The sequence below is a fragment of the Bombina bombina genome, chromosome 6 (genome assembly GCF_027579735.1).
Source record: "Bombina bombina isolate aBomBom1 chromosome 6, aBomBom1.pri, whole genome shotgun sequence".
In the NCBI taxonomy this organism is placed as follows: domain Eukaryota; kingdom Metazoa; phylum Chordata; class Amphibia; order Anura; family Bombinatoridae; genus Bombina; species Bombina bombina.
Window position 1 is genome coordinate 733,981,618 of NC_069504.1, and position 26,454 is coordinate 734,008,071.

At 41.2% G+C, this 26,454-nt stretch overlaps 1 protein-coding gene across 2 annotated transcripts in view; it reads left to right on the forward strand.

Moving 5' to 3' along the window:
* The window catches only part of FHIP2B (FHF complex subunit HOOK interacting protein 2B), a 94,905-nt gene extending 73,659 nt beyond the window's left edge, over window positions 1-21,246 (forward strand). For both annotated transcript variants that reach the window (XM_053717954.1, XM_053717955.1), the window contains exons 11-17: window positions 5,466-5,626; window positions 7,440-7,556; window positions 7,739-7,817; window positions 7,910-8,053; window positions 8,340-8,480; window positions 18,310-18,410; window positions 19,684-21,246. In XM_053717954.1, the coding sequence (XP_053573929.1) occupies window positions 5,466-5,626; window positions 7,440-7,556; window positions 7,739-7,817; window positions 7,910-8,053; window positions 8,340-8,480; window positions 18,310-18,410; window positions 19,684-19,789 (849 nt within the window). In that variant the 3' untranslated portion in view covers window positions 19,790-21,246. The remainder of the gene's footprint in view (window positions 1-5,465; window positions 5,627-7,439; window positions 7,557-7,738; window positions 7,818-7,909; window positions 8,054-8,339; window positions 8,481-18,309; window positions 18,411-19,683) is intronic.
* The last annotated feature ends 5,208 nt before the right edge of the window (window positions 21,247-26,454 follow it).

Sequence of the window (26,454 nt, forward strand, 5' to 3'; positions counted from 1 at the left end):
GATCCTTGGACACTGGAGATCGTGTCCCAAGGGTATTCAAAAGTTCTCCCCCAAGGGGGAGGTTTCTTCTTTCACGATTGTCTGCAGACCAGACAAAAAGAGAGGCGTTCTTACGTTGTGTAAAAGACCTCTATACTATGGGAGTAATTTGTCCCGTTCCAAGACTGGAACAGGGACAAGGGTTTTACTCAAATCTTTTCGTGGTCCCCAAAAAAGAGGGCACGTTTCGACCCATTTTAGACCTAAAGAGTCTAAACAAGTTTCTCACTCCCATCCTTCAAAATGGAGACTATTCGAACAATTCTGCCATTGATCCAGGAGGGTCAATATGACTACCGTCGACTTAAAGGATGCATACCTTCATATTCCTATCCACAAAGATCATCATCAGTTCCTAAGGTTTGCCTTCCTGGACAAACATTTTCAGTTTGTGGCTCTTCCCTTCGGGTTGGCCACAGCACCCAGGATCTTCACGAAGGTTCTAGGATCCCTTCTGGCGGTTCTCAGGCCGCGGGGTATTGCAGTGGCGCCTTATCTGGACGATATCCTGATCCAGGTGTCGTCTTACCATCTGACAAAGTCTCATACAGACATGGTTCTGTCCTTTCTGAGGACTCATGGGTGGAAGGTGAATCTAGAAAAGAGTTCATTAATTCCACAGACCAAGGTTCCCTTCCTGGTAACTCTAATAGATTCCCTATCCATGAAAACTTTCTTGACAGAGGTCAGAAAGTTAAAGATTCTGAATACATGCCGAGCCCGTCAGTCCAGTCCTCGACCATCAGTGGCCCAGTGCATGGAGGTAATTGGATTATGGTGGCGGCAATGGACATCATTCCGTTTGCTCGTTTTCATCTCAGGCCATTACAGCTGAGCATGCTCAGACAGTGGAATGGAGATTATGCAAATTTGTCTCCTCAGATAGATCTGGATCAGGAGACAAGTGACTCTCTTCTTTGGTGGCTGTCTCAGGATCATCTGTCCCAAGGGACGTGTTTTCGCAGACCCTCATGGGTGATAGTGACGACGGACGCCAGCCTTCTAGGTTGGGGTGCAGTCTGGAATTCCCTGAAGGCTCAGGGTGTGTGGACTCAGACGGAGTCTCTTCTTCCAATCAATATTCTGGAATTGAGAGCAATTTTCAATGCGCTTCAGGCGTGGCCTCAGTTGGCTTCGGCCAAATTCATTCGCTTTCAGTCGGACAACATCACGACTGTGGCTTACATCAATCATCAGGGAGGAACAAGGAGTTCCTTAGCGATGACAGAAGTATCCAAGATAATTCGGTGGGCGAAGGCCCACTCTTGTTATCTGTCAGCAATCTACATCCCAGGAGTGGATAACTGTGAAGCGGACTTTTTAAGCAGACAGACGTTTCATCCGGGGGAGTGGGAACTCCATCCGGAGGTCTTTGCCACTCTGATCCTCAGATGGGGCAGACTGGAGTTGGATCTGATGGCATCTTGTCAGAATGCCAAGCTTCCAAGATACGGATCCAGGTCAAGGGATCCTCAGGCCGAACTGATAGATGCCTTGGCAGTGCCTTGGTCGTTCAACCTAGCTTATGTGTTTCCACTGTTTGCCCTCCTTCCCCGGGGGATTGCTCGGATCAAACAGGAGAGGGCTTCAGTAATTCTAATCGTGCCTGTGTGGCCTCGCAGGACTTGGTATGCCGATCTAGTGGACATGTCCTCTCTGCCACCGTGGAAGCTTCCATTGAGGCAGGACCTTCTCATTCAGGGACCCTTCCAACACCCAAATCTAGTTTCTCTGCAACTGACTGCTTGGAGATTGAACGCTTGATTTTATCTAAGCGGGGGTTCTCTGATTCGGTCATTGATACCTTGATTCAGGCACGTAAGCCTGTCACTAGAAAGATCTATCATAAGATATGGCGTAAATATCTTTTTTGGTGTGAATCCAAGGGCTACTCATTTAGTAGAGATAGGATTCCCAGGATTCTGTCTTTTCTCCAAGAAGGTTTGGAGAAAGGGTTATCAGTGAGTTCCTTAAAGGGACAAATCTCTGCTTTGTCAATTTTGCTACACAAACGTTTGGCAGATGTCCCAGACGTTCAGTCTTTTTGTCAGGCTCTAAACAGAATTAAAGGGACACTCAATCAAAATTAAACTTTCATTAATCAGATAGAGCATGACATTTTAAACAACTTTTCAATTTACTTCCATTAACAAAATGTGCACAGTCTTTTTATATTTAAACTTTTTGAGTCACCAGCTCCTACTGAGCATGTGCAAGAATAAGTGTGTATGCATTTGTGAATGGTTGATGGCTGTCACATGGTATGTGTATGCATTTGTGATTGGCTGATGGCTGTCACATGGAACAGGGGGAGTGGAAAAAGACATAACTTTTAAAATTGTCAGAAAAAAAATCTACTACTCATTTGAAGTTCAGACTAAGTGCTATAGCATTGTCTTGTTATCTTGCATTTGTTTATTATGCAAATCTACTGTGTTGACTGGTCCTTTAAGCCTGTGTTTAGACCAATTGCTCCACCATGGAATATAGTTCTTAATGTTCTTCAAGGGGTTCCGTTAGAACCCATGCATTCCACAGATATTAAGTTCTTATCTTGGAAAGTGTTATTTTTGGTTGCTATTTCTTCTGCTCGTAGAGTTTCGGAGCTTTCAGCGTTACAATGTGACTCGCCTTATCTTATCTTCCATTCTGATAAGGTGGTTTTACGTACCAAACCTGGTTTCCTTCCTAAGGTTGTTTCTAATAAGAATATTAATCAGGAAATTGTTGTTCCTTCATTATGTCCTAACCCTTCTTCTAAGAAGGAGCGTATGTTGCATAACTTGGACGTGGTTCGTGCCCTGAAGTTTTACTTGCAGGCGACTAAGGCTTTCCGTCAATCTTCTTCATTATTCATTGTCTTTTCTGGAAAGCGTAAGGGTCAGAAAGCTACGGCTACCTCTCTTTCTTTTTGGCTGAGACTGCTGGACAGCATCCTCCTGAAAGAATTATGGCTCATTCTACTAGGGCTGTGGCTTCCTCATGGGCATTTAAAAATTATGCTTCTGTTGAACAGATTTGCAAGGCTGCAACTTGGTCGTCTCTTCATACTATTTAAAAATTTTACAAATTTGATACTTTTGCTTCTTCTGAGGCTGGTTTTGGGAGAAAGGTTCTTCAAGCAGTGGTGCCTTCCGTTTAGGTCCCTGTCTTGTCCCTCCCTTTTCATCCGTGTCCTGTAGCTTAGGTATTGTATCCCACATGTAAGGATGAAATCCGTGGACTCGTCATATCTTGTAGAAGAAAAGGAAATTTATGCTTACCTGATAAATTAATTTCTTCTACGATATGACGAGTCAACGCCCCCCCCTGTCATTTTTAAGACAGGTATATATTATATTTTTGCTAAACTTTAGTCACCTCTGCACCTTTGGCTTTTCCTTTCTCTTCCTAACTTCGGTCGAATGACTGGAGGTGGAGGGAAGGGAGGAGCTATATATACAGCTCTGCTGTGGTGCTCTTTGCCACTTCCTGTTAGCAGGAGGATAAATCCCACAAGTAAGGATGAAATCCGTGGACTCGTCATATTGTAGAAGAAAAAAATTTATCAGGTAAACATAAATTTCCTTTTTACCTCAAAAGTTCCTCAGTAGCCACATCCCATTGTAAAGGACTTCTAAGCAACAAATTAGTATGTCTGTCCCGGGACAGCGGAAGGAGCGAGCTTTCGTGCACTCTCATCTTATTTCACCAATCAGGTAAAGGAAGTTTACTATGAAATCTCATGAGAGTTAAGTGAAATCTCATGAGATCACATTAAAAGAGTTCATGACCTCAGCACTGCTGATGCTGATTGGCTGCTGTTCATTTCTTCATTTTTTTTATTTTTTTTTTACCTGCAGATGAGCAGCAGCTAAGTATAACTTTTTACACAGAACGTACTCTGCTGAGCTGAGGAGATTGTGAGGTGAAATATCTTCCTTTTCTACATAGAGATGCTCAGGTGATATTTTTCCTGTCAGCTTTTTACAGTTATACTGCATAAGTTTCAAGTTATTTAGCATATGAGTATTATGTCCTTTTAAACACTTGAAAGTGATGCAGTATAGCTGTAAAAAGCTGACTAGAAAATATCACCTGAACATCTCTATGTAAAAAAGAAAGATATTTTACCTCAAAAGTTTCTCAGTAGCCACATCCCATTGTAAAGGACTTCTAAGCAACAAATTAGTATATCTGTCCCGGGACAGCGGAAGGAGCGAGCTTTCGTGCACTCTCATCTTATTTCCCTATTCAGTGTAAGGAAGTTTAGAATGAAATCTTATGAGAGTTAAGTGAAATCTCATGAGATCACAGTAAAAGAGTTCATGACCTCAGCACTGTTGATGCTGATTGGCTGCTGTTCATTTCTTCATTTATTTTTTTTTTTACCTGCAGCTGGGCTGCAGTTGAGTATAACTTTTTGCACAGAACGTATTATGCTGAGATTGTGAGGTAAAATATCTTCCTTTTTTACATAAAGATGCTCAGGTGATATTTGCCTGTCAGCTTTTTACAGTTATACTGCATCAGTTTCAAGTGATTTAGCATATGAGTATTATGTCCCTTTAAGCTCTATGCAGTAATTTTTATTTTGTTACACTCAAATTTGTATTTATTTAGAGAAACTAGAATCAGTGGGCCCTGACCCCAGCAACACAACACAAAAAGGGCTAGCGGCTTGTTGCAAGATGATCTTTGTTACTGTGACAATCACTTGACAGCTATAAGGAAATGATATGGTAGTACACTCCTTTTTCAAATGTGAGGTCTTATGGTATATTTTAGTGGTGAGGGAGTGATAAAGGCTACATTGGAGTTCACAATTCTCTAAAATATTAGCAATGTTATGACATTCACATGGTAGCTGGATGGTACAGGAACACTCATTTGAAAGAGGAAGATTGCCTTTTTTCTCCAAATAAGGGTTCCTTTTGAGTAATGTAGACCCAAGACAAGTGTTTCCCAACCTCATAATTAGTTCTGTAAGGTCATCCCTGTTACTATAGGGATCACCTAATTGCCATCTAGGCATTTTATCCCCTTATTTGAAGAGGGCCTCTCCTTTTTTAAAAGAGGGATATTTGCCTCATTTAGCGCTTCGCTAAGGATGTTAGGTTCCTTCAAAAACTGAGATGCACCCTAAAAGCCACTTACTAGACCGTTGATAGCAATTCCTGAGGCAGCCATAATGCTACCTAGAGAAGTGTGAGCCTCAGCATTTGAAAGAGGTTTATCTCCTCTCTTTCATATGAGGTATATTTTGTATGTGTGGTTTATGTGGTTAAGAGGATAGGAACATTAGGTTTATTCAATCTTTGAAGCATAATATTTATACAAAGCTGTCCATACTTCTCCGACACAGTCTCTCTGTTACTAACACAACATCAGCCTATCAGTGAGACGCAATCAGATGTCTGTTATTAATACACACCATATTCTCTCAGATAAGCCTGGCATCTCTTCGGCTCTTTGAAGAGATTCTTCAGGTCCCACAGGAGTTTGCACTGCACAATCTGGTCATCCGCAACTTGGAGACACGAATGTATCTAACTGGGGCACAAGAAGAAATCAGGGGGCACGAAGGTGATAATTGGGAATTCACAGAGTAAGTCACAATCTGTCATTGGAATCCTTGCAGCTATTTATTTATTTTTATTGTCACTTCACTCACTTTGCATGTGTGGATGATAAAGCACAGGCATGCATTTAAAGAGAGATGAAATGCAAACATATTCTTTCATGATTCAGATAGCTGAATTGTTGCTCCTGAGCATAACTAGGTATGCTTTTCAACAAAGGATACCAAGAGAACACGGCAATCTAGATAATTGAAGTCAAAATAGAAAAGTGTTTAAAATTGCATGCTCTATCTGAATCAGGAGTTTTATTGTGACTTCACTGTCCCTTTAATTATCAGGAGTTGATTTATAGCTAAGCCAGTACTAGGATCGAGGTGGATAGTGAAATCAATTTTAACTTTGGAAGTGTCTAACAAGGCAGAATATTTAAAATATTTGTGTGTGTATGTGTGTTTTTCAGGGTTTGGGCTGGGCCCCTTAGTTCCAGTAAAGGGTCATCTTAATGCTATAGGATAAAAATACATTTTAGACAATAGGGGCTTCCAACTTTTATGGCAACAGTTTGGGATAACCCTTTCCTGTTCTAGCATTACTGTGCTCAAAACTAAGGTCCATGAAGACCTGGTATGAATAATTATGTGTAGAGGAACTGAAGCGGCCTGTACAAAATCTGACCTCAACCCCACTAAATACCTTTGTGATGAATTGGAACGCCAATTGTGAGCCACATCTTCTCATCCAACATCAGTGCCTGACCTCACAAAAGCTCTTTTAGCTAAATGGGCACAAATTCCCACATTCACTCTCCAAAATCTTGTGGAAAGCCATCCCAGAATAGTGGTAGCTGTTATAGCTGCAAAAGGGGGGCGGCAATACCAATGATTTTGGATGGGATGCCCAGCATGTAATAGTCAGGTGTCCACATAGTTTTGGTCATAGATTACAAGTGGCACACTATTTAGTGCTTTTGCTTGAGTGTAAACGCTGTGTTGGGTGGCACACGTATTACAAAAAAAAGGGTTTGTGCAAGCGAAACCCGACGTGCACTAACCAAATATCGTGACCGCATTAATGTATTCTCCCAATAGAAGAAAAAACGCTTGTTTCTCACGCGCTAACCTGACAGGAGTTATGAATACTTCACATTTCAATGTTCTTCATATACAGAACAATGTAATTTTTATTGTAAATACATATTTCTATATATACCAATACCTGTATATATAGATTTTTAAAATTGCGTGCTCTTTCTGAATCTTGAAAGTTTAATTTTGACTTGCGTGTCCCTTTAACTATTAGAGGAACTATGGTATTCAGCACATTACAAATGGTCTTGAGGTGTACATTTGGGCATTATGACATTCTGGTTCTTACTGTATTATTCAATTCAATTATCCCATATTGAAAGACTTTTCTGTGTTATGTGTCCATAATGATTCCTATTTTATAGTGCTAAAACATCTATTTGATATGTTTTACTTTACAATGTGAAGTCACAGAATATCATGTTAAGGGACCTCATGGAATATCTAAAGTAGTTCAATATAAATATATATAATTTATTGCATTCATACTTTACAGCACTGTCTGTTTTACTTCAATGGTATAAGAAAGGGCCTAATGTTACTGAAAAGTGAACGTTTTGGGCCACCTTCTTGTAGTTAAGAAATCAGAACAGGTGCCTTTATGTCTCTGGGTTGCATTCCTTATCTGAGTGATTGCTGAACTTCTCTTTAAAGTTATGTACTTTCTATGACTGTGAAAAGACTTACTCTGTTAGCATTGTGTGCCACAGTTTTACATTACACAGACTACTTTTTTTTGCTTTCCTTTTGCCAGGGAACTTGAAGAGGATCCATACTTCACAGATGGATTCCCTGACACAGGACTGAGGCTGAAAGAGAAAAACACAAATTCTGAAGCAGAACCTGCAGGAAGAGAGCAAAGAGTAAGGAGGTGAGACAAAGAGAATAGGTAAGAGAGAGGGGACATAGAGTGACCAGCATGATGGAGATCTGAGTATGAATGTGATAAATGAGGGACTTGTAAAGAAGGGGTAGGAAATGGGCAGGTTTAAACTTTTTCAGCTAGTGTTGCCTGCATTGCTTGTTTATACTGTCTCACATTTCCCCTCCTAGTTTCCTCTCCCTTGTCCCTGAAGAGATGAAGTCATCAGACTCTGGTTATGACACTTACCTACAAGATGCTCTTGTGCAGGTGGGAGGCTAACACTTTGTTGTTACGAACTGTGCTGTAATTAGTGTGGTGTTGTGCCAGTGATTTATAGTAAAGCTTCCTTTTTATTGCAGTTTCAGAGCTGCTGTAACCTGGTATCACAGTGGGGATGGCCTATATCTCCACGAACCTTAACAGTGGGTCATGGTGGTCAGGAATTCTATGAAGGTCACTTCTTGGAAGTTCTATTTGACCGTCTTGGTGGAATTCTGGATCAGGTGTTGCTCTTCCCCACATTCTCGCTTTCATACACCTACCTCTCCTAATAAGTTCTCATTTTTGACAGTGTTCCCTTTAAATTAATTATAATACTTAAGCCCAATACATTTCTTTATGCTGACATTATCCATGGTTATTCTGACTGAAATCTCCAAGAAGTTGCATACCGTTCACAACTTGTCACTGATACAAGTTCACTGACACAATGCTTCTTCTGTAACCCTTATCTAGCTTTGTATCTCTCAACATAGTTCGCCTTCTAATTTTTTTTATTTTTTTTTTCAGCCCTATGAAATGAACCTGCAGGTCACCTCTCTACTTGGACGTCTTGCCCTGTTTCCCCACCCACACCTTCAGGAGTTTCTGCTGGACCCTTATATCAGCCTGGTACCAGGAGCCCGCTCGCTCTTTTCTGTGCTTGTAAGGGTAAGCACCTATTGATAAATTGGGTAGAGATGCCGAATACAGTATAGTGAGACAAAGTTATCTTAGAACATTAGTTTTGGATTCCCACAGGTATATGAATGTACGTTTGTATCTCTTTATTTGTAAAATGTGAGAGTGAAAAGCAGACGGGTTTGACGTTCCAGTAGTCAGAGAGAATGGATGAAGACCAGATTTTGAGTTATTATAAGAGACGGGTAGACAAATTTGGAATCCTGGGAGGGATCCAAACCAATGGGGTGCGCTAGAAGATGTGTAAAACAGTCAGTGCACAAACCGTCAATGAGATGATTAGATAGACAATGCCAGATGGCTCCTATGAGACGAGAAGAATGGAATGAATGCAGTTCCGTGGTGGCTGCTGTTCCGTGGTGGCAGCTCTTCTGATCCTCGGTATGGGGATTCTGTAGAATTAGAGTTGAAGAAGAGGGCGCCACATAGCGTAATAAAGTTTTGGACAGAAATACATTTGGTATTCATTTGGTAAGCATTTTTGATTCATCTAAATTTGCTTTCTGTCCAAACTTTATTACGCTATGTGGCGCCCTCTTTTTCAACTCTTATTATAAGAGACCACTGTAAAAGTGATTTGTTTGGCTACTGGTATGGACAATGTCAGATGATTTAATGGGGCGATAGTAATATTCTTACATAATAAAATGATGTATTGTGCAGAACTTCTATTTTTACATATATTTTTTTTAATTCCTTATTTGCGGCATTAGTTTACAACACTTTTGAGACAAGTTTCTCTCTTTTTACTGTAGCCCTTTCATGCAACGTATCTTAAAGAGTTATGTAACCCAAACATTTTCTTTTGTGATTCAGATAGAGCAAAACCATTTTTTTTTTAAAGTTTCCAATTTACTTCTTTATCAAATTTGCTTTGTTCCCATGATATTCTGTGTTGAAGAGATACCTAGGTAGTTGTCTGGAGCACTACATGGCAGGAAATAGTGCTCTTGCAAATGGATCACATTATTGCAAAACTGCTGCCATATAGTTTTCCAGACATGGGCTGGCTCCTAATCTTATGTCCCTGCTTTTCAACAAAAGATACCAATATCGAAGAAAAATAATAACAGAATTAAATTAGAAAGTTGTTTAAAATTGAATGCTCTCTCTGAATCATGAAAGAGAAATGTTGTGCTTTATATCCCTTTAAACGTTTATGTGACGAGTAGCAGTAATTTGTAGTAAGCGTCTTACATGGAGGAAGAATAAGCTGTTTTTTGAATATCGCAGTTATTGCACAAGGCACTTTTACAAATAATAGTAACTCACAAGCTTTTGATGTTTGCCAATCAATTTTTCTTATATTTAAGTTGTAAGATTACCAGTAAGGAATTTTATAATAGTCCTAATATGCTCTTTAACCTATTAATGATGGGCTGTACAGGATACAGTGTCCGCGTGAAGACCTTAAGGATGGCACCATCCCAGACAGAGGTTAGGCTGCTCTATTTCTGCATGCTTCAGCTAAGACAGTGCAGAAATAGCGCTATAGAGGCCACCCCAGGCAAGTGATTGCATGCCTGTCAGAAGAGCGCTTCCATTATGTGAGATATATGCTGAGATCAGCATGTATTTCATGCTGTTGCTATATGCCTGTGAGGCTATCCAGCAACAATGTAGTAACAGTCAAGTTTGACTGTTACTGTGTATACAATAACTGTGACAGCCAGTCGCAGTGATTGCATATTTAAAATGGAACCTAGATAGTGACATGTTGCAATGCATGCTGGTATCAGGCTCAGTGGGCTATCACTAGATGCCTAAGGAGTTAGCAGTCCAGTAATGCCCATAAAGTTTCCCCGTGGTCAGTGATCAAAGTGATAGACAGTCCTAATGATCATGCCATAAATGATGCACCCATGGCTCCTCCTCTTTTCCTGTCTGTACCTGTCATACAAATAGTCAAATTTTTATTTAAATAGTGTATGTTTTATTATTTTATTCTTTTTTTATTATTCATAAGTTTTATTTCTTTATAATGACACGGTGAGTTCACGGATCATCATCAATTACTGTTGGGAATATCACTCCTGGCCAGCAGGAGAAGGCAAAGAGCACCACAGCAGAGCTTTTAAGTATCACTTCCCTTCCCACAAACCCCAGTCATTCTCTTTGCCTTCAGTGCAAGGAGGATGTAACATTTTGGTGTCTGACTTCAATCAAGATCTTATTATTTTGAAAATCAGAGCAGGCTCTCTCTAATCTTTCCTCTCAAGATTGGGTCTAGCTGTACTCCACGTTAGTCTCTTCAGTAGGGCAGTGGTGGCTTTAAAGCAGTTAGGAACATGTAGGGTGGGCCTTGCTGCGTTTTCCTAACACTCTGCTGCCCTAGTACAGAAAGCCAGAATAAGTTTATTCTGATCTTCCTTTTTTTTTTCTACAGGCCTCTCATACCTAGTAAGCTGACCTCCTGCCGGACGGCTAGATGCAGAGATGCAGATACGTGCTGTTAATCTTCCAGGTTGGGAGTTTAAAAGAGGCACTTTGGGGTTCCTGCAAAGTTTTTATGAGGACATACATATATCCTAGTTAGGATATGTTTTTAGGCAGTGAGCAGGCACTTAATGTGACTTTGGCGAGATACTTTTTCCCTTTATTAGAGATGAAGGGGTTAATTGATTGTAGATGACAATCTGAGGGGCCAGTTTTTTTGCTAAGATATTCTGCTGTGTCTACCCCAGCAGAGAACTGAACTATGTCCGGTTTATCCCAAGTTTGAAGCTGTCCTAAGAGGTCTATACAGGGAGGCTGATGCCTGTTATGTTTGGATCGCTATGCGATTCTCTATACTCTCTCCTGCTTAATGGTATTGCAAGAGAAAGCTATTCGGTTGTTTAGACATTGGAGGTTGTGTGTGTATGCATTTCAGAAACGGGAGAGCGGAACTATACACGCCTTTAATCAGTGGTGCACTTTTCGGGAGGTCAAATTAGTCGGTTTTTACCGACCTTGCTTTAGGTCCTTGGCAGGCAATCTGGCTCTTAGCTAGGTTCGTATTCAGAGAGCAGGAGTATGAGCGCCATTAGTCTGTGGTACGCTGATTCCTCTCGTTAGCTATTTGACTCTGCCTCCTTCTTGTTCCGTATCGGAGCGGCGCCATGTTTGGCTGCTCCCGTAGTGAACATGTGACCCGGCTCCTTTTCCGACGTGAGAAGGGAGCGGCGGTCTTGTTTAAGAGTCTCATTGTACTTGAGACTATTCTGCTCCGTGGTTAGCAGTTGTTCATAGCTGTAGTTGGGATTGCTACAGCCAATGTCATAAAAGAACACATAATCAGCTATTTTTCAAAGCTGAGTACTTATGTATATTAAGCCTGCTGCTACATAAATATATGACTACTTTTTGTACATGTAACAGAGTGATCATGTGAATTCAGGCAGGATGCATTAATCTGTTTTTAATTTATTGTTACTATAAAATATATATATTTATATTAAATTGCTCTGTGTTTAGACTATTTTATAATCTTTTAAAGTGATAGCACTTGTATCTGTCTTTTTGTTTGAAATGGACATTAAAGATTATAGTATTTTTATTTTGAGATAGCCTCATGTCTCTAAGGGTGATGCTGTCCAGGCATTACCACAGCTTTCTCCTCAAAGTCCCAAGTCTTTTATGGTGTCACATGCAGTGCCCTGTGGTTCCTCTCAATCTCCTGGAGGAGTTGTTTGCCTGCAGAATTTGCTACCTAGGTATCTGGCGGTATCTGTGGCATCATCTGCTTTTCCTATACTATAGGAAATCGCAAGAGGAATATTTGAGAATCAGTAAGTAAGGTTTCTGTTCTGCCTATTGCCTCACAGGTGGTTTTTCCTCAGATATCTGATGAGGTTAATACGTTGGTAGCCTCTGAGGGTGAAATTTCAAATTCGGACAGTATAATTCCTTCACCTGATACTGAAGTAGTATCCTTCAGCTTTAATCTTAACACCTTCGTGTATTGTTTAAGGAGGTTTTGGCTACGATGGAATGACTCTGTTACGTTGGCGTTGTCAATCCTAAGAATCTAGTAAACTTTGTAAATACTATGATTCCTCCATGGAAGTTTTTTCTTGTCACAGGCCGTGCTAGGAGATTTTTCTCTGGAAGGGAGGAGCCTACAGCCTCTCAACCCTGAATGTGCACAATCTCGTCTGATTTCAGAAGCAAAGCAGGGTCGGGCTTGGTTAGTATTTGGAAGTCAAGCACGGTGCCTTAAGTAGTAGGGACCATTCCTGCTCTGGCTAGGAGATTTTCAATCCCTGTGGAGTATAGCTGTTCTTCCCAGGATGTGGGCTCATTTTCTAATATGACTCAGTCCTCGATCCTCAGGGAGGGTAGTTACTCCTTTACGGATCCTTGGATAAGAAGCTGGAGATTAATGGATCATTTAGAGCAATGCCTTGTCTTATTAAACTTGCTGTACTAGCTCGTTGGGCTTGGGTCTGAAATCCATATGGATTGGCTGAGAAGCCTACCTGGATAAGCTGAGAAGCCTACCTGTGGCTTGGTGGTACAGCCTAGGTTTTTTAGTTCTGCAATTGCAGTTTCAAATGCTTCCTCCAAATCCACGCTTCTGACATTTTCCTTTCAAGGATGGTCCTTGTTTGGATTTGATGTGATAGAATTATTCCTCGGACCTTAAGGGTTTAAAGGGGTTTTCTACTATTCGTCTAGAGAATAAGACTAAAGGATAGTTTTCCTTTTCTTCCTTCGGCAAGGTCAGTCTTGTCCTTTGGAGTCCATTCTCAGATTTCTCCCAGGGGCAGATTTCTCCTTCTAAGGTATCTGGATGCTGGGTATGTTGAGAGACATTCCTTGAACTGGGTTTGGGACATTCCTCTCTGAAAGTTTCGGTTCCAGTTCCAGCCTGGAAAACGAATCTAGGAATTTTCCTAAAAAAATTTCAGGTTCTGACCTTCTAAGTAGTGTTCATTCTCCTTGGTTCTAGAGGTTCTGTTCATAAGAATATAGACTTAAAGGATGTGTTTTTCTGTGCCCATGAGTCAGAAGCTTCTCAAGTTTCTGTGTTTTGCACATCCAAGAAGGATTTTAGGTCCTGGGATAGTGCAGGGGTGTTTTTCTGGACAATATTGGTTCAGGTGCCATCCATCTTTCAAGTGGACCTTTTTCTCGAGATCTGGTCCAATTTTCTTTCCCATGCATGGGAAATGGTCTGAATTACCTAGCTCCATCTACTAGGGTGGTTTACTGGGGACCTTTTGTAGATTCTCTATCTAGGAAATCAATGATTTTTCCTGTTCTCTTTTCTGTCCGGCCACCAGCATGTTGTAGTGGTCCAGTAGATAGTGGGAACTCCATCCGAAAGTGTTCTCCAGATTATCAACCAAATGGGGGATCTGATGGCGTCTCGTCAGGACTCCAAGCTCTCATAGTAAGGTTCAAGGTTGAGATACCCTCAAGCCTTTCTGATTAGATGCTCTGGCAGTTCCTTGGAACTTCAGGTTGGCATGTCTGTTTCCTCCATTTGCTCTCCTGCTGTGAGTCGTCGCACAGATCAAGCAGGAGAGAGCATCAGTGATTCTTTAGCTCCTGCGTTGCCTCGCAGATCTGGTATGCAGATCTAGTGGAAGAGTCGGATATTGAGACCATGGTTCAGACTTGCAAGCCTGTTACTAGAGGGATTTCCATAAGATATGGTGTAAATAGCTTTAATGTGAGTTTACAGGATGTTCTTGGAGTAGGTCTGGATTCCAAGTATTAGATCCTTTCCTCAGAATGGCCTTGAGAAGGGGTTATCTGTCAGTACCCTCAAGGGTCAGATTTCTGCTCTTTCCATTTGTTACGCAAGCGTCAGGCGGGCGTGCCGGAGGTACAATCTTTTGTCAGGCCCTGGTCAGAATCAGGCCTGTGTTTAAATCAATTGCTCCACCTTGGAGTCTTAACCTTATTCTTAAAGTTTTACTTAAGGCTCCAGGTTGAGCCTATGCATTTCCTAGATATTAAGTTATTATCTTGGAAGGTGTTTTTCTCCGTACCCAGTTTGGGCTTCCGCTGCTATAGCTTGGTGGTTAGCTTCGGACTAGAAGATTAATCAGGAGATTAGTTTTCTTCTTTCTATCCTAATCCTTTTTCTCATAAGGAACGTTTATTACACAACTCGTTGTGCGTACTATTAAGTTCTATTTCAGGCTTCAAGGACTTTCGTTGATCCTTTGCTTTGTTTGTTTGCTTTCTGGAAAAGTTAAGATCAGAAAGCTACTGCCATTTTTCTTCTTTCTGGTTAAGAAGTATTATTTGTTGTTTGGTATATAAGACTGCTGGATAGCAGGCTCCTGAGAGATTTACAACTCATTCCACCAGGGTGGTGTCTTTTTCTTGGGCCTCCAAGAATGAGGTCTTTGTTGAACAGATTTGTAAGGCTTCGACTTGGTCTTCCTTGTTCTCTTGTTGTAAATTCTATAAATTCGATACTTTTGCCTCGACTGAGGTTTCTTTTGGGAGAAAGGTTCTTCAGGCAGTGGTACCTTCTGTTTAATTTACCTGTCTTGCCCTCCCATATCATCTGTGTCCTCTAGCTTGGGTATTGATTCCCAACAGTAATTGATGATGATCCGTAGACTCACCATGTCATTAGAAAGAAAACAAAATGTATGCTTACCTGATAAATGTATTTATTTCTTGACACGGTGAGTCCACGGCCCTCCGTTTTTTCAGACAGGGGTTTGTTATATAAACCTCAGGCCCCTCTGCACCTTGTGTGTTATTTCCTTTCTCTCCTTTCCTTCGGTCGAATGATTGGGATTTGTGGGAAGGGAAGTGATACCTAAAGGGATACTAACTGCACATTTGTTTCTTTCATGATTCAGATAGAGCATGCAATTTTAAGCAACTTTCTAATTTACTCCTATTATCATTTTTTCTTTGTTCTCATGTTACCTTGATTTGAAAAAGCAGTAATAAAAGGTTAGGAGACGGCCCATTTTTAGTTCAGCACCTTCGTAGAGCTTGCTTATTGGTTTGCTACATTTAGCCACAAATCAGCAAGTGCTACCCATGTGCTGAACAAAAAATGGTCCGGCTCTAAAGCTTACAGTACTGCTTTTTCAAATCAAGATAGCATGAGAACAAAGAAAAATTGATAATAGGAGTAAATTAGAAAGGTGCTTAAAATCTCATGCTCTATCTGAATCATGAAAGAAAAAAATTGGGTTTAGTATCCCTTTAACAGCTCTGCTGTGGTGCTCTTTGCCTCCTCCTGCTGGCCAGGAGTGATATTCCCAACAGTAATTGATGATGATCCGTGGATTCACCGTGTCAAGAAAGTAATACATTTATCAGGTAAGCATAAATTTTGTTTTTCTGAAATGTGGTTAAAGGGGTTAAATTAAAAAGTGTCAAAATGCCTCTAGGTCAGGATTCTTTAACCTTTTTTCCCCCAAGACCCAGTGCAATATCACCACATACCTTCACAACCCTATTTTTATGCTTGGTCTGAAAGCTTCTGAAGTAATTTACAAGATAGCTGCAATTTTTGGCAACGTGACTAAAATGTGTGCGTACTTTATTCCTGATTGTAGTCAAACTTGAAAGTGTTGTAAAAGGTAATAACACATACACACCACACATTCATACAACACACACACTCTCATACAACACATACAAGTTGTAACCCAATAAACATTTTGTTGAGACCCAGTTATGGGTTGCGACTTGTGGTTTGAAGAACCGTGCTCTAGGTAATACCCAGGGGTGTCTAGTTTCTACAAATATACACTTTTGTGTAGCAGTGTTGGATTTTAGCTTTAAATCAATAATTCCATCCGTGTTGTATTTGGCCTATATTTGTTATGGATTACTTGGAAACCTAGACATATGAGTATTTCTAAAATCAGGACAACATAATGAATCTATTTGGAGCTAATTTTCTTTAGCTACACTAGTTTGTAGAAATGGTTTTTATTTTTTTAAATTGTCCCAATTTTTCAGTATGAAATGCCTATTTATTCTAATTTTCATGTACCCATTTAGGGTATTACAAGGAAGTCCTGTTTATCTGTTACAAAAAGGTATATAATATCTATGAGTGCACTTAAAGGGACATAATACTCATATGCTAAATCACTTAAAACTGATGCAGTATAACAGTAAAAAGCTGACAGGAAAATATCACCTGAGAATCTCTATGTAAAAAAGGAAGATATTTTGCCTTACAATTTCCTCAGCTCACCAGAGTAAGTTCTGTGTAAAAAGTTATACTTCAGGTGCTGTCCAGCTGCAGGTAAAAAAAAATTAGAAGAAATGAACTGCAGCCTATCAGCATCAACAGTGCTGAGGTCATGAACTCTTTTACAGTGATCTCATGAGATTTCACTTAACTCTCATGAGATTTCATAATAAACTTCCTTAAACTGAATAGGGAAATAACACGAGTGTGCACGAAGCTCACTGACTTGCCTGTCCCAGGACAGACATACTGATTTGCTGCTTAAAGTCCTTTGCAATGAGGTTTGAATGCTTAGGACATTTTGAGGTAAAATATCTTTCTTTTTTACATAGAGATGGTCAGGTGATATTTTCTAGTCAGCTTTTTACAGCTATGCTGCATCACTTTCAAGTGTTTCAACATTTGGGTATCATGGCCCTTTAACAAAAGAGTGGATAATTATGGTGAAACCAATAGAGAGCAAAAATACCAACATTGCCCGTGCCATTTAAGCGCTGAAACTGGGAACAACCTTTGTCCTTAAAATCTAAATTAAACATAAATGGGTTGGATAGAACATGAGATTTTAAACAACTTTCCAATTTACTTCTATTATCAGTTTTGCTTGGTTCTCTTGGTATCCTTTGTTAAATAGCCACAAGGCAGAACATGGTGTGATCTGAGATGTCATTGCAGAAAATGCTGCATGTCTGCAGAATGAAAGAGACACATGCAGGAACTGTTGGCACTTTTGCTTTGCTGTGCTGCTCCACATCAGGCTTTTCTCTTCAAACAGCACTGTGCTCTGGCTACACTGTGTATGGTTTCCTTAACACAGTGCAGCTGGAGCAAAGCACTGTTTGAAGAGAACAGACAAATATAAAGCAGCACTGTAAAGAGGCAGCTTATTGATTGATGACTGTCTCTCCGGGATTTTTTTTAACCTCAACTCCGAGGGCTATCCTGATCTGCAAAGCTGTGACTCCTGAACGCAACGTTCCTATGAACAATACATAGTATCAAATACTGCTGCCATAGAATGCTAACGACCGATGCATGCTACTAAGCTCCTATCAGCCCATCCAGATTCTCTTCAACAAATGATACCAAGAGAACAAAGAAAAGGTGATAATAGAAGTAAATTGGAAAGTTGTTTAAAATTCTCTATCTGAATCATGAACGTTTCATTTTTTACTTTGCTGTCCCTTTAAGGGGTTACAGTATAGGGACTTTTGTAAATGTATATGGTGACACAAATCCCATTGGCACCATTCTGTAGAGCCATGAAACAGTAAACATATACTCTAATGGGTTAGAGAATTTCCTTACTGCACTATTGCTTCCATATAACTAAGGGTTTGAGCCCTGCAAAACACTTAGGGGTCAATTAGAAAAAATTATCTTATGATTTTCAGCAGGACCATCAAAGTCTATAAGGAATTTTGTATATAAATAATTTGTTAAGTTTTTCTAGAGGATTTTGATTGACTTCATAGTTGGATTCAGAACAGCAATGCACTTCCACTCTAGAGCTGAACACAAACTCTGGTCCCTACGTACATTATGATTGACTCATGTTCAGTTCAGCTGTTTACCTGCGATAAGCAGTGCATTGCTGCTCTTTAGCTTTAATGAATCTTTGTTTTTCAGGTTGTTGCAGATCTTGCTCAGCGCTCTCTACATGTGAGTCGATTTCAGGAGACACTTTATCTGGTGAGGCGTCAGCTATTGGGAGATGCCCCTGAGGAACCGTGAGTAGAAGAGCACAGTACCTCTGGTACAAATTCAGAATCTGAGTCATGAAAAAGGCAAAGCCGTGGTTACACATGCATTTAGTGGCATAACCCACATTACTTATTTAGAAGGCTCTAGGTTGTAAACTCAGTCTGAGACAATATTATTTTAAAACAACATCAGAGCGGAGAGCCCTGGTCTTGTATACATCCAGAATCTTTCTTCACAAAGAAACAGCCACGGTTCTGCCACAGCTGCAGAACCAGGTTTATACCCAAAGTCAAACAAGCACTGTCACACCTTATTCCCAGTTTACATCCAGATTCTAGGCACTTAAAATGCCAGCGTTAAAGAGACAGTATACACCAACGTTCATATAACTGCATGTAATAGACACTACTATAAAGAATAATCTGCACAGATACTGATCTAAAAATTCAGTATAAAATCGTTCAAAAACTAATTTACAAGCTCCCAGATTAGCTCTGTTGAAAAGGTTAGCTGGAACACCCACTGAAAGTGATTGTATACCAAAAAGAGAAAACACTACCCCCCTCCCCCTTCCTCTGCATATGAAAAGACCCTTTACACAAACAGGAGCAAGCTGGAGTAGGTATACTATACATCAGTATACATGTAAAACTTTGGGGCTTGGTTAGGAGTCTGAAAATCAGCGCAATGTTATTTAAAAATAAGCAAAACTATACTTTAATTAAAAAAAAAAGCTGCATAGGCTATATAAATGGATAATCTACAAAACATTTATGCAAAGAAAAATCTAGTGTATATTGTCCCTTTAGGTACAAACAGGGAAAGGCTGGGTTTTAATAGTCCTAGTTATGTACACATGTACACATTAAATGGTTTATTATTTTACCTCTAAAAGTGCCCTTCAACTCCTGGTGCTGTCTCCCAACTGGCCCATTATTTAAAATGATTTACCCCCCACACCCCTAAAGCGGCTTTTTTTTTTTTTTTTACTTTTATTTAAATAAGCAACTAATAGTTCTCCTACAAAGAGCATTGAAAGTTTTGCACGGTCTGAGAGCAACTACTGTGCATGTGTTTGTGTACAAAGGATACAAATGATAACTAGAGAGAGTTAAATGAGAATAGAAGTGCAGAAAGAGGCTAATATTGGGTGATGGTCACCTGGTGAGTAAATGGGACAGGTGGAGGTCACACGAAAAGATTCAGATGCAAGCCTGGGTTATAGAGTACAGAGCACAGGAAACGGCAGACAACTATTGAGTTACTTGTAATACATTTTCCACATCTGTCCTTACACAGGCTGAATCACGTAACCATGTGCCGTGGAGTTGTGGTCTTAGAAGAGTTCTGCAAAGAGATGGCGGCAGCAGCCTGTGTGAGCCAACCACCACTAGCTCCAAACTGAACAAAATACTCACTGATCATGAAGGGGTGAACATTTTATGGAGATGTCTCCATAGTAGATGTGCAATAGTCATGTACCCCATGTGCCTTATGAACTGTTAAACACTATAGTACTCTGTCATGTTTGCTGCTATGTAGATACTGCTTCACTGTCCCTCTATGAGCATCCAGACCAAGGCTGCTGTATCCTTTCTGTAAATAATTTGTAAGTGGTTTTAGCAAAGGTAGGTAGCAGGTCCTAGGGTCACACTTACATCTGAGGATTCTTATGGCATTTCCTCTATCTGAAAAGCATGCATCCAATTTTACGCAGCCTTTGCATATCCCTCCTAACCAGTAAAGACAAGATACATTTTCCTTTGTAAAATGATGATGGTCCACAGTCCTCCATAACATATGGGATATATTTTTCACCACTAGGAGGAGGTCAAGAACCCATGTTATGTGCACAGCATTTCCCTAACGGGACTTCAGCCATCACTGCCCTCAGGCGTCGCAGGTATTCGTCCCTAGCCTCCCCCTGAGGGACTCAGGTATTTCCTACTGCAATCCTCTGTGGTACTCGATAACTGCACTGCATGGTCTCTCTACTGGATAGTGCTGCAGCTTCATTGACATGCCTGATAATCCAGTGGAGGGGTGCTGCATAAGTTAAGTGAGCCAGAGGCTATTTGTAGGTACTCTGACAAAAACTACAGCATAGCCAGGGGACTTAACCTGCTCCCCTCATGACAATTGTTTTTCCTCCCTATCAGTTCCCTAAAGGATCTGTCTTCATTGGGAACTCTATCAGGGAAGCTTGGTGCAAGTTTTTATTTAAAACTGAACCAAAAGTGTTTTAACTTTTTAACATGGCCACCGGCTTTGCTCCTGGCAGTAGCCCTGCCCCCTCAGTGTTCTTAGGCTTTTCTCTCTCAATATGGATCCTCTGTAGCTAGATTCTGTAATAATACAGTTAGGACCAGTTTTTAAACCTATTTCCAGTGCCTGCCAGTCCCAGGAAGGAAGTGAGTACCCATGCAGGAGCTGCCAGGGCTTACTTAAGGGATATATAATAAATATATATATATATATATATATATATATATAGGGGCTGTAGTGAGTACTACACAGAGATAATTGAAGTGTCTAAGGGAGTGTAAAAATAGTGTAGAGGTCTCTTAATACTTTAATACTAAATAATTTTTAAATACTAATTAATTAGTCAATTAAGCATTGTACTCCCACCATTGCCAGGGGATGTAAACAGATATTTTTTTTTATGCCAGTCTGCATTTTATATACTGTTGTACTTTTCATGCTTTGGAATATTATTTGCAGTATGTACATTATGCAGGTTTTTTTTGTACACTATTGGGATATTCAAATTGCTAATAGCTGTCTATGTATTTCATGTCCAGCAGCACAAATAATAATTTCTCCAACATAGGTGTGTCCGGTCCACGGCGTCATCCTTACTTGTGGGATATTCTCTTCCCCAACAGGAAATGGCAAAGAGCCCAGCAAAGCTGGTCACATGATCCCTCCTAGGCTCCGCCTACCCCAGTCATTCTCTTTGCCGTTGTACAGGCAACATCTCCACGGAGATGGCTTAGAGTTTTTTAGTGTTTAACTGTAGTTTTTATTATTCAATCAAGAGTTTGTTATTTTGAAATAGTGCTGGTATGTACTATTTACTCAGAAACAGAAAAGAGATGAAGATTTCTGTTTGTATGAGGAAAATGATTTTAGCAACCGTCACTAAAATCCATGGCTGTTCCACACAGGACTGTTGAGAGCAATTAACTTCAGTTGGGGGAACAGTGAGCAGTCTCTTGCTGCTTGAGGTATGACACATTCTAACAAGACGATGTAATGCTGGAAGCTGTCATTTTCCCTCTGGGATCCGGTAAGCCATGTTTATTACGATTGTAAATAAGGGCTTCAAAAAGGGCTTATTAAGACTGTAGACTTTTTTTGGGCTAAATCGATTGATTATTAACACATATTTAGCCTTGAGGAATCATTTTATCTGGGTATTTTGATATAATAATATCGGCAGGCACTGTTTTAGACACCTTATTCTTTAGGGGCTTTCCCAAAGCATAGGCAGAGCCTCATTTTCGCGCCGGTGTTGCGCACTTGTTTTTGAGAGGCATGGCATGCAGTCGCATGTGAGAGGAGCTCTGATACTTAGAAAAGACTTTCTGAAGGCGTCATTTGGTATCGTATTCCCCTTGGGGCTTGGTTGGGTCTCAGCAAAGCAGATACCAGGGACTGTAAAGGGGTTAAAGTTCAAAACGGCTCCGGTTCCGTTATTTTAAGGGTTAAAGCTTCCAAATTTGGTGTGCAATACTTTTAAGGCTTTAAGACACTGTGGTAAATTTTGAACAATTCCTTCATGTTTTTTCGCATTTGCAGTAATAAAGTGTGTTCAGTTTAAAATTTAAAGTGACAGTAACGGTTTTATTTTAAAACGTTTTTTGTACTTGTTATCAAGTTTATGCCTGTTTAACATGTCTGAACTACCAGATAGACTGTGTTCTGAATGTGGGGAAGCCAGAATTCCTATTCATTTAAATAAATGTGATTTATGTGACAATGACAATGATGCCCAAGATGATTCCTCAAGTGAGGGGAGTAAGCATGGTACTGCATCATTCCCTCCTTCGTCTACACGAGTCTTGCCCACTCAGGAGGCCCCTAGTACATCTAGCGCGCCAATACTCCTTACTATGCAACAATTAACGGCTGTAATGGATAATTCTGTCAAAAACATTTTAGCCAAAATGAACACTTATCAGCGTAAGCGCGACTGCTCTGTTTTAGATACTGAAGAGCATGACGACGCTGATATTAATATTTCTGAAGGGCCCCTAACTCAGTCTGATGGGGCCAGGGAGGTTTTGTCTGAGGGAGAAATTACTGATTCAGGGAACATTTCTCAACAAGCTGAACCTGATGTGATTGCATTTAAATTTAAGTTGGAACATCTCCGCATTCTGCTTAAGGAGGTATTATCCACTCTGGATGATTGTGACAAGTTGGTCATCCCAGAGAAACTATGTAAAATGGACAAGTTCCTAGAGGTGCCGGGGCTCCCAGAAGCTTTTCCTATACCCAAGCGGGTGGCGGACATTGTTAATAAAGAATGGGAAAGGCCCGGTATTCCTTTCGTCCCTCCCCCCATATTTAAAAAATTGTTTCCTATGGTCGACCCCAGAAAGGACTTATGGCAGACAGTCCCCAAGGTCGAGGGAGCGGTTTCCACTTTAAACAAACGCACCACTATACCCATAGAGGATAGTTGTGCTTTCAAAGATCCTATGGATAAAAAATTAGAAGGTTTGCTTAAAAAGATGTTTGTTCAGCAGGGTTACCTTCTACAACCAATTTCATGCATTGTCCCTGTCGCTACAGCCGCATGTTTCTGGTTCGATGAGCTGATAAAGGCGGTCGACAGTGATTCTCCTCCTTATGAGGAGATTATGGACAGAATCAATGCTCTCAAATTGGCTAATTCTTTCACCCTAGACGCCACTTTGCAATTGGCTAGGTTAGCGGCTAAGAATTCTGGGTTTGCTATTGTGGCGCGCAGAGCGCTTTGGTTGAAATCTTGGTCGGCTGATGCGTCTTCCAAGAACAAGCTTCTTAACATTCCTTTCAAGGGGAAAACGCTGTTTGGCCCTGACTTGAAAGAGATTATCTCGGATATCACTGGGGGTAAGGGCCACGCCCTTCCTCAGGATCGGCCTTTCAAGGCAAAAAATAAACCTAATTTTCGTCCCTTTCGTAGAAACGGACCAGCCCAAAGTGCTACGTCCTCTAAGCAAGAGGGTAATACTTCTCAAGCCAAGCCAGCTTGGAGACCAATGCAAGGCTGGAACAAGGGAAAGCAGGCCAAGAAACCTGCCACTGCTACCAAGACAGCATGAAATGTTGGCCCCCGATCCGGGACCGGATCTGGTGGGGGGCAGACTCTCTCTCTTCGCTCAGGCTTGGGCAAGAGATGTTCTGGATCCTTGGGCGCTAGAAATAGTCTCCCAAGGTTATCTTCTGGAATTCAAGGGACTTCCCCCAAGGGGGAGGTTCCACAGGTCTCAGTTGTCTTCAGACCACATAAAAAGACAGGCATTCTTACATTGTGTAGAAGACCTGTTAAAAATGGGAGTGATTCATCCCGTTCCATTAAGAGAACAAGGGATGGGGTTCTACTCCAATCTGTTTATAGTTCCCAAAAAAGAGGGAACGTTCAGACCAATCTTAGATCTCAAGATCTTAAACAAGTTTCTCAAGGTTCCATCGTTCAAGATGGAAACCATTCGAACTATTCTTCCTTCCATCCAGGAAGGTCAATTCATGACCACGGTGGATTTAAAGGATGCGTATCTACATATTCCTATCCACAAGGAACATCATCGGTTCCTGAGGTTCGCATTCCTGGACAAACATTACCAGTTCGTGGCGCTTCCTTTCGGATTAGCCACTGCTCCAAGGATTTTCACAAAGGTACTAGGGTCCCTTCTAGCTGTGCTAAGACCAAGGGGCATTGCTGTAGTACCTTACTTGGACGACATTCTGATTCAAGCGTCGTCCCTTCCTCAAGCAAAGGCTCACACGGACATTGTCCTGGCCTTTCTCAGATCTCACGGATGGAAAGTGAACGTGGAAAAGAGTTCTCTATCTCCGTCAACAAGGGTTCCCTTCTTGGGAACAATAATAGACTCCTTAGAAATGAGGATTTTTCTGACAGAGGCCAGAAAAACAAAACTTCTAGACTCTTGTCGGATACTCCATTCCGTTCCTCTTCCTTCCATAGCTCAGTGCATGGAAGTGATCGGGTTGATGGTAGCGGCAATGGACATAGTTCCCTTTGCACGCATTCATCTAAGACCATTACAACTGTGCATGCTCAGTCAGTGGAATGGGGACTATACAGACTTGTCTCCGAAGATACAAGTAAATCAGAGGACCAGAGACTCACTCCGTTGGTGGCTGTCCCTGGACAACCTGTCACGAGGGATGACATTCCGCAGACCAGAGTGGGTCATTGTCACGACCGACGCCAGTCTGATGGGCTGGGGCGCGGTCTGGGGATCCCTGAAAGCTCAGGGTCTTTGGTCTCGGGAAGAATCTCTTCTACCGATAAATATTCTGGAACTGAGAGCGATATTCAATGCTCTCAAGGCTTGGCCTCAGCTAGCGAGGGCCAAGTTCATACGGTTTCAATCAGACAACATGACAACTGTTGCGTACATCAACCATCAGGGGGGAACAAGGAGTTCCCTGGCGATGGAAGAAGTGACCAAAATCATTCTATGGGCGGAGTCTCACTCCTGCCACCTGTCTGCTATCCACATCCCAGGAGTGGAAAATTGGGAAGCGGATTTTCTGAGTCGTCAGACATTGCATCCGGGGGAGTGGGAACTCCATCCGGAAATCTTTGCCCAAGTCACTCAGCTGTGGGGCATTCCAGACATGGATCTGATGGCCTCTCATCAGAACTTCAAAGTTCCTTGCTACGGGTCCAGATCCAGGGATCCCAAGGCGGCTCTAGTGGATGCACTAGTAGCACCTTGGACCTTCAAACTAGCTTATGTGTTCCCGCCGTTTCCTCTCATCCCCAGGCTGGTAGCCAGGATCAATCAGGAGAGGGCGTCGGTGATCTTGATAGCTCCTGCGTGGCCACGCAGGACTTGGTACGCAGATCTGGTGAATATGTCATCGGCTCCTCCTTGGAAGCTACCTTTGAGACGAGACCTTCTTGTTCAGGGTCCGTTCGAACATCCGAATCTGGTTTCACTCCAGCTGACTGCTTGGAGATTGAACGCTTGATCTTATCGAAGCGAGGATTCTCAGATTCTGTTATCGATACTCTTGTTCAGGCCAGAAAGCCTGTAACTAGAAAGATTTACCACAAAATTTGGAAAAAATATATCTGTTGGTGTGAATCTAAAGGATTCCCTTGGGACAAGGTTAAGATTCCTAGGATTCTATCCTTCCTTCAAGAAGGATTGGAAAAAGGATTATCTGCAAGTTCCCTGAAGGGACAGATTTCTGCCTTGTCTGTGTTACTTCACAAAAAGCTGGCCGCTGTGCCAGATGTTCAAGCCTTTGTTCAGGCTCTGGTTAGAATTAAGCCTGTTTACAAACCTTTGACTCCTCCTTGGAGTCTCAATTTAGTTCTTTCAGTTCTTCAGGGGGTTCCGTTTGAACCCTTGCATTCCGTTGATATTAAGTTATTATCTTGGAAAGTTTTGTTTTTAGTTGCAATTTCTTCTGCTAGAAGAGTTTCAGAATTATCTGCTCTGCAGTGTTCTCCTCCTTATCTGGTGTTCCATGCAGATAAGGTGGTTTTACGTACTAAACCTGGTTTTCTTCCAAAAGTTGTTTCTAACAAAAACATTAACCAGGAGATTATCGTACCTTCTCTGTGTCCGAAACCAGTTTCAAAGAAGGAACGTTTGTTGCACAATTTGGATGTTGTTCGCGCTCTAAAATTCTATTTAGATGCTACAAAGGATTTTAGACAAACATCTTCCTTGTTTGTTGTTTATTCCGGTAAAAGGAGAGGTCAAAAAGCAACTTCTACCTCTCTCTCTTTTTGGATTAAAAGCATCATCAGATTGGCTTACGAGACTGCCGGACGGCAGCCTCCCGAAAGAATCACAGCTCATTCCACTAGGG